We start from the raw sequence: 8,516 nt of genomic DNA, 5'->3' as shown, positions 1-8,516 counted from the left end.
TGTTCGCGAAATTTAACCCAAAATACGTGTTATTACCTCAATTATTTTTTTAACCAAGGCAATATGGGTCTATGACGTTGGTTCTATAAAGAACCGTTGCCTAAACCCTCTAAAAAAATTCAGTTATTTTATACCTCGGTTCTCTAAACAATCGAGGTAATAGACGTTTGTGATAATTACAAAAATGTCACTATGCTAGTTTTAGGCATCGGTTCTTTTTGAACCGAGGCATATACATTTGCGATAATTACAAAAATGTCATCACACCATTTTGCTTCGGTTACTACTAAACTGATGTCAAATGCGCGAGTTAAAATCCTTTGTTTTAGTAGTGTATGAAGTAAAATGGTGTTTTTTACATGTTCCAAGTCATTTAGTGTGCTTAATTTGATTGATATAATGTTTTTCATGCATTGTCGGGGTTGTCTAGGTGAATTTGGGTATGTTCTAGTATTGTCGAGTTATGTGTTTTGTTGTGGTGTTGCTCAAACTTATGATGTGATGTTTGAGGTGTTGTGATTTACGTCCATGATGATTATGTGGAATGCCATGTTGTTGTGTTGATTGCAATATGACAATATGATTGGGGAGCCTATGTCTTCTTACGTGCTATTGGTGGATGGCTCGAGAAAAGTCCTACTGTAGTGAGTAGGTCCTGTTGTGGTGAACAGGAAAGTCCTATTTTGGTGAATAGGAAAAACCTTGTTTTGGCGAACAAGTTGTGTGTGCTAGAATACGAAAGATGACAAAACTTTTCAGTAAATAGTAGATTGATTATGTCATTAACCAATCTAATGCATGACATATTAGATCGATTACGATCATAACCAATCTAATATGTTCGATTTTTTTGTTAAAATAGATACAAATATTAGATCCTTTATGGTATTAACCAATCTAATATAATCTTTTAAAAATGTTGTTTTGTCATTGATTAAAAATATAACATCAGATAAATATATTTAATTGATTTCATAATTGATTTAATATGTGTTCTTAATATATATATTTTTTTGCGTCTAACATATAAAATTACTCTAAACAAGTTGTAAAAAACAATATTTATGAGAAAAAATATGTACAACAGAATAACTCAATATATTATGAAACCGGAACACTTTTATATTACAAATTTTACTTTAGAAATTGTAGTTCTACAATATCATTCCTTCTATTATTTATTTACCAAAAATGACTACGTAATTCAAAGAAAAAAAACATATGATACCGCAAACACAGAAAATAAACAAGCGCTCTACATCTTCTAGTCTTGAACAAGAAAAAAGAAGCAACAAGTTATACTGAAGTTATTTTTAGCTACTATTGCCCTCATTTTGTTTCTCCTAATATTCTTCACTTACTATCAATTTTGCCCTTGCATGGCCTTCCTTGATTTGAAACTGCTTGGCTAGGCCTAAATGAGTCATCAATAGCCAAACAATGGAAAGAAATTCTCCACCTTTACTAAGTTGTTGGACATGAGCGATTGGTATGCAATTTGCTGCTGCATATGATAATAATTCCACCCATACTTGTGCCATCAGTCTCCATTGGTTCGTCCCATCTAAACTTATTATAATACTCGCCAATTTACACGCATCAAATAACAAAGATTTGCTCCTATCTCCCTTCACAGCAGAGGGTTCATATACCACAGACACACTATGTAGTGCCTTGCATGCCTCTTTCATTTTACTTTCTGCATCATCCTCTTCTTTTTCTTTGAAAATAATTCCACCACAGCGAGTGCCACTTAACCCCTAGGCAGAAAAAGTTATAAATATAATGAATGATTTAACATGATTGATATTTTAAAACATAATTAGTGCTGATAAAATTTTGAACTATATGTGTGTGTTTTTATTATGAAATCTAGGAAGAGTGATAGCCTAGTTTTTAGTTTTAACAATGGTGTTAAATTTAGAGCATTTGAAGTAATTGGGGTGTGTATGTATAATTTAAGAGGGGATTATGTATTACCCTTTTGATGAACTTAATGAATTGTACAAGCTTGTCCCACTTGTCCCTTGCCTGATAGAGAAGCCAACTCGATGTGTTCATCATAGTGTTCTTTTCTCCAGCAGCAATACTTTTCCTGTTAAAGAAGTTAGTGGCCTCTTCACACGTGTCTAGGAATCTTTTCTGCCCAATTCCCCTAACAGCAGACATCATGGTAGGTTGCATGATCAAGAGGTACAACATGTAATCCGACAAAAGCTTACTAAAATGCCGCAGTTCAATATCACCATATTCACAATCACCATGCTTTTCTTGCTTGAGATCATGAGCATTATTTTCTTTCTTTTTCTTCTCATCCGTTTTGTTTTGCCCCTCTTTATCACCATCTTCACCATCATCATGATTTCCTTTCTCCAGATCAGGAGCATCAATTTTTTTCTTTATCTGCTCATCCGTTTCGTTTGGCTGACCTTCTACATAAAACAAGAGGTCAGTGGCAATGTGCCACAGAATTATGCACTCATCAAAAGTGACATCGTTGCGTTCCACATAACGCATCAACTTGTTCAGATCATCTCGTGATAGATCACCTTCCTGGATAACCCACTCACCTCTAGAGGAACATATTCTTTGAATACTTTCAACATCTTCTGCATCCCCAGATTTTCTTTTCAACTCGTTAAATATAAAAATCCAAAGTTTCTGAAGCAATGGCCTCTTCTTCTCATATATCAATTTTTCCACAAACTCTTCGACTCCAATTTTTCTAATCACCCAATCCAACCATTTAATCTTCTTGTCTAAGCAACGTGATATCAAGTTGAATGCCGAGATGGTTTCAGACCATCTACGAAACAGTACGAATCTTTTCAAAACTTCGTATTCCTCATTTTTTAACCATTCTGGCTTGTTATCCTTGTGTTTTGACCATTTGGGTTTCTTAAGCTTCAAGACCCAACTGAGAGTGGTGGCTAGTTTGGTTGCCACCGTGCCAACTGTAGTGCCACTATCAGAATCACTGATTTTCTGACCGCGAGAGTACAATATTGCAAATGAGTAGTCAGAGAAAATGAACATGAAAATGGCCACGACTTCCAAGGATACAGCACCATACAACAATATGTAGGTGACTGTAACATCAAAGGGTTCGCAACCCCTCTTTTCGTCAAAAATGAAAACAACCAAAGCTGCTACGACTGAAGCAATGGACAGAAATCGAAAGAAAAGCCCTACCCAACTCTCTATGATGGTTGTCTTGGTGTAGAAAGCTTGGTAGATGAAGTTGAGTTCAACCTCTATCACACTCAAAGCATCCACTGCTGTTCTTTTTAGCAAATTAGCGCGACTCTCATTGCGTTCCTGGAAGCTGAAGATCATGTCAACAACCAGCCCTTTGAATTTGTTGAAGTAGTCATAAGCATCCTTCATTACTTGCAAATCCTTCATTACTTGCAAATCCGATAGCTTTTCGTCAACATCCCTCTCAGTTGAAGAATCTCCCACTTCACGAGGGAGACCTAAATCAAAGTTTGAAAGTGGTTATTTTCAAAATAAATTTGGAAAAACGAAAAGCAACTCAGTCCAAATTTCGTGGAGTGAAAACATAATTAAGCTAAATAATATTATAACAATGAATACTATTCTGTTGATGTTGCTGAGCTTAAGCTTTAGATGGCTTACTCTTGGGAGTGGCTGGTTGTGAGTCGGCACTAATGGGTGTTTCTTTTTCTTGAGATTGTTTGTAAGGGTTATTGCCATCAATTTGATCATCATTTTCCTCTCTAGAAGGTATCTTGGAATGTTGATCATCATATTCCTCTATAGAAGGTATCTTGGAATGTTGATCATCTGACTGATCAACTTGTTCTGAGATTAATTGTTCTGAGATTTCTGGCATGATTTTTACTATTTGTGCTGGAAGTCCTGCTTCCTCTCTTGATTTCAGCTCATACATGAGCTTTGCATAATTGAGACCTGGATCAGCATTTTGAATCATAGATTGTCGGAAGTTGTCAGCACTTGCATGTTGAAGAGAAATAGTTCTTTCTGCAAATTTGATGACCCCCGCCATGAAAACTAGGACTGTAGGGATCAATAACGTGTTTTCTGGAAGTGTCAACAGGAACACGTAACCCGTTAGACAAACCTGTGAATATAAAAGGTAAGATATTAATATATAGCATTATGTTAACAATTTTTTTTAATAACTTTTTGAAACATGTTTTATTTTATTAGTCTCGGATCAATCATGAGATACCACTTGTAAATAGGTTGTATTAAAAAAGTTGTTAAAAAAATATTTTTCTTATTAAATGATACCATGACACTTTTACATTCATTTCATACAGGATAAAATAGTTATAAAAGTATAAATTTTTGTATTTTTTCGAAAAAAAAATAAAAAATAAGAAAAGATAATATCAAATAAATATAAAAAATTTAGGTGTCTCAAATAATTTTGAGTTTTTTGTTTATATATATCTCATGGACTAAATTAATGTCTCTTTCCATAATCTCATCTCATGTAGGACGGATTTCAAAACCTTTTTAATTTTAAAATTTTATCATGTTCCAATAATAACGGAATAAGATTGAGAAATATGATATGGTAATGTATTGTGATTATTTAAAGGAATAATATATTAATATTGTAATAACAATATCTTTTTTTAAGCAAATTATTATACTAACTAAAAGTTAGAGAAATTAATATAACTTTTTGAGTTAAAATCTGGGGAAAATCAAAGACAAAATTTGTAATACTATCAGAAGAAAATTATAATTAGGCCGAATATTATCGATAAAAATAAAATTTAAACCAATATGTAAAATGTCAAAATGAACTTGAATTATGTAATGATGTGAAATTTAAATTCATCTTTGAAGCACATTAAATACAAGCTTTTAAAGTCTAACTATCAAAACTAGCTTACTGTCACATGATAATATATAAAAAATTAATACGAGTTTTAAGAGATCAACTTTAAACTTAACAATAACACGAGAGTAAAAAAGGTAAAAATAAAAATATTATTTTTTGTCATACTAGATATACTTCCAACACACTACTCTTTTAATGACAAATTAAAGGAAGAGAGAGGCTACACTTTATTCTTCGAAAGCCAGACCAAACTTTTTTTACTATTGTTTTCACATCTTCATAATTTGGACTCATCTTTCTAAGTTAATTGCCAAAGCATCTCGTATTATGTTGTGTTTTTTTACTGAGTATCGATGATGCTTTTTTTTAAGTAGTGTATATTTTACTTAATAGATATGTAAGAAAATGTAATAGCATGGATTCATGTTGACTTAATTTCCACTCCTTCCTTGTGCATTTTCTGTACCTGGACTTGTTTATAACAGTACCTCTAGTCCTCTCCAATAGAGTAAGTTTATGAAATTTGCACAATGTACGAAATTGGGATTGTCAAACATAATTGAATATATAAATTTGATTGAAACATTAGAAGAGTAAAAGAAAAATATAATTATACAAGGTGATGTAGAATACAATTTTCTTTTAAATTAAACCAACAATGTCAAAGTGCTTGGATTGGAATATCTAAAGCAGTATATTATTTTTAAGTATTATGATTGGAAAATATATGTTTGTCAGATACTACACAGATTAATTTTTTCTCTCAGAAAAATACATATATTATAGATATATACAAGAGACACTTAGGGTAATGACATGGGTATATTATTATATTATTGAATATTGTGCCTGGACAATAGTATGATAAGATTTTTTATGATAGAATACATAGATTAATTATATTGTTAAGAAATACAAGTAAATTAGGTTTACCTGCACCGTGAAAGAAAGCATGTGCCTGAGCCAAAGTTCATTGTCCTCGAGAGAAAAAGCAGTAATGGTGTCAGGGCCACCCAAGTGCAGCAGCAGAAAGGGTGTCCAGAAGGCTCGCAAGTAGTCATCGATGGTGGAAACTGCCGTGTCTTTATCACCATATTTGTTGGAGATGAGGCCAACACAGAATTCCGCAGTGACATCTGCAACAAGGTACGTGCACCAAAGCACCGAAACCAATAATGTATTTCTCGAGCGTTTTCTGAAAGGAGCTATGAAGATGAGAACTATTTGCATGGTCAAACTCACAAGGACAACACCCTGAATGTTCCATTTGCCCCAAATGTTCCTCGCAAAGTTTGGGATAGGATTTACCATTTCCCTTTACTTCTTTCTTCTTCTCTCTCCGACCAGATCTCTTTCTTTTCCTATCGTCTTTCATCGTTTTAAATACAAAAGCATGCATGCATGGATCCTATGCCTTTATTTTTTCTTCCCTCTCCTTAATATATAATTAAAAAATTCAAATAGCACTTGTTATTCTTAAAGAACGATTCATCAGAGGTAGACAAAAGAGCTATAGTTTCTCTTTAATTTGCTTTTGCTGACAGATTATTCTTTGCACCTTTTCTCTTTTGTTACACTTCAGGTTTGGAGTGGTTGTGATGTAGATCTTCATCATCGATAAGGAAACAAAGGTTGAAGGTTTCAGCTCTTGTCATATACTCTTCCTTTTCAATCTCTATCTTTACGTAGTTGGCAATTAACTGGCGTATGAAAAAACTACATGTTCTCTTCTCTGATTTTGCTTTAGTCTTTATAGTCCTTTTGTTGGGAAAATGCTTCTCTTTTGCTTTCGCTCGAGAGAAGTTACATATCCTGAAAGAGAAAGCACAATAGAGGAACATAACTTTGCGTCTCAATTAGAAACCATGTTATCTTTCAACACACGCCCTTGAATTACATTTATTTTTATTTTTGGAAAGCGTAATTGTTTGCTATGAAATGGAATATTACCTATCATATATGCTACAAATTTAACTTCACAAACAAATAATATCTTTTCTCATGATATCTTGAATTATGGTAAATTTCGACAAAATTTTATTTTTTATATAAAGCTATGAAGAGCAAAATCGTTGAAATAGTAAACTTCCACAACTTAAAAGAGTCATTATTTGTTAGAATAAACTATAGATTTTGATAAATTAATATTTTTAAATTCAGTTTTAATTTGGATATTCAAATTTTAAATTGATTTAACGGATTCTTTTAATTTCACATTGGCCGACAAAATTTTTCACCAATCCCAAGATTCTTGAAGCGATTGATGCAGATTTGCAGACACTTTTTCTGAACTTTCTGTTTTTGCTCTTAGCCTCTTTTAGTTTAAATTTAGATTGACGAGTCTCCCTTCCTATCAATTAATTGAGTGCGTACATGAAACTATTATGATATGAAATTTTATGTCAAAAGAAAACGATCGATATGAAAAATATAAAATATGTGGAATTGCACTACTCAGGTAAAATATATAAGGATAAAATATACAAGGATAATTTGACACCAATTTTTCACAATATTTTAATAGGGACATGTGTCATTTTTTTACTAGTCCATATGGAAAATGTTTTAGAAAAAATAAAAAATGAGGTGAAAATTGAAGGATTGGAGGGTTTTGTTTTTGCAAGATTCATTTGGACGAGTTTGAAAAAAAGAGAAGGTAATTTTCTTGAGAGAATTCTAGAGAACCCTCCTCTCTTCTACCTGTTGGGTTTATCGAGGAGGACTCGTCGGGAAGATACAAACACCAATGACATCTGAGTTCAACTATATAAGGGATTGACACCACTATTTACCCAAAACCTTAAGGCAATGGGTTAATGGGTCTTTCATTTTTATATTAGTGTTCTACTTTCTCATTTCTATCTAATGTGGGACTTAGACTCACTTAGATTCTCAACAATCTCCCCCTCAAGGGTGAGTCCCTTCCACAAAGGTACACTCTCCCTCCAACGGAAGCATTCCCAACCAACCACAACAACCATGAGTAGCACTTTCCAACCACCGTTCATCTCAACGGAACTTACTTACCTGAATACCCTTTGTCAGGAAGACTTTCGGTATATGGATCATTATACTCGTTTGAGTCGATCACCAAGACAAACCATCGACTCTGATACCACTGTTACGTCTATCGAGGAGGAGGTTCACTGGGGAGATACAAACATCAGTGACATTTGAGCTCAACCATAAAAGGGATTGACACCACTCTTTACCAAAAACATTAAGGCAATGGGTTAATGGGTTTTTCATCTTTATATAGTGCTCTACTTTCTCATTTCTATCCAATGTGAGACGTAGACTCACTTAGATTCCCAACACCACAGATCCACAAGCGTCCCTTTACTCACAAGATTCCCCGTTGTTGTTGGAATTTGAAGTTCGTCGGAGTGTCGTCGTTCCGCGGTTTGGATCCAACGATTTCTAAAACCGCCATTGGATGTGGTTTTTTAATCTTGCCTCTGTTCCTTTCAGCAATGCATTGTTTGTGTTCAGTGGGTTTAAGTTCTTTAAAAACAATTGTGGGCATTTAGGGGTTGTTGTGCTATTTGGGTGTTTATCGTGGTATCATTAAGTGTGGTTTGAAGTTTTGTTGAACATTTTTTCGTTGATGTGGTTTTTGGGTGGAATGTTTGAATTTTTTGGGTTTGTGGTTGTTGTTGGGTTATTTTGACTTACA

At 33.6% G+C, this 8,516-nt stretch overlaps 1 protein-coding gene across 1 annotated transcript; it reads right to left on the bottom strand.

Moving 5' to 3' along the window:
• Positions 1–1,085: 1,085 nt before the first annotated feature.
• On the bottom strand, positions 1,086–6,167 carry LOC148192564 (uncharacterized). The gene is made up of 4 exons (XM_088099137.1): positions 5,774–6,167; positions 3,640–4,105; positions 1,981–3,476; positions 1,086–1,760 (listed from the first exon to the last, which is right to left on the bottom strand). The coding sequence occupies exons 1-4, from the start codon at positions 6,149–6,151 to the stop codon at positions 1,344–1,346; spliced, it is 2,757 nt and encodes a 918-aa protein (XP_087955263.1). The 5' UTR covers positions 6,152–6,167; the 3' UTR covers positions 1,086–1,343.
• Positions 6,168–8,516: the final 2,349 nt, after the last annotated feature.

Source organism: Vigna umbellata, chromosome 9 (genome assembly GCF_029865625.1).
Source record: "Vigna umbellata cultivar VRB3 chromosome 9, Vumbellata_1.0, whole genome shotgun sequence".
Lineage (NCBI taxonomy): Eukaryota > Viridiplantae > Streptophyta > Magnoliopsida > Fabales > Fabaceae > Vigna > Vigna umbellata.
The sequence above is the reverse complement of the archived record's forward strand: the minus strand, read 5'-3'. Positions and strand labels throughout refer to the sequence as shown.

Excerpts from the sequence above, each read along its gene's own strand:
- LOC148192564 (XM_088099137.1), bottom strand. The coding sequence starts at position 6,151 with ATGGTAAATCCTATCCCAAACTTTGCGAGGAACATTTGGGGCAAATGG. Across the intron at positions 3,477-3,639 it reads ACAACCAGCCACTCCCAAGA|GTCTCCCTCGTGAAGTGGGA; the intron begins GTAAGCCATCTA and ends ACTTTGATTTAG. Across the intron at positions 1,761-1,980 it reads TCATTAAGTTCATCAAAAGG|GGGTTAAGTGGCACTCGCTG; the intron begins GTAATACATAAT and ends TTTTCTGCCTAG.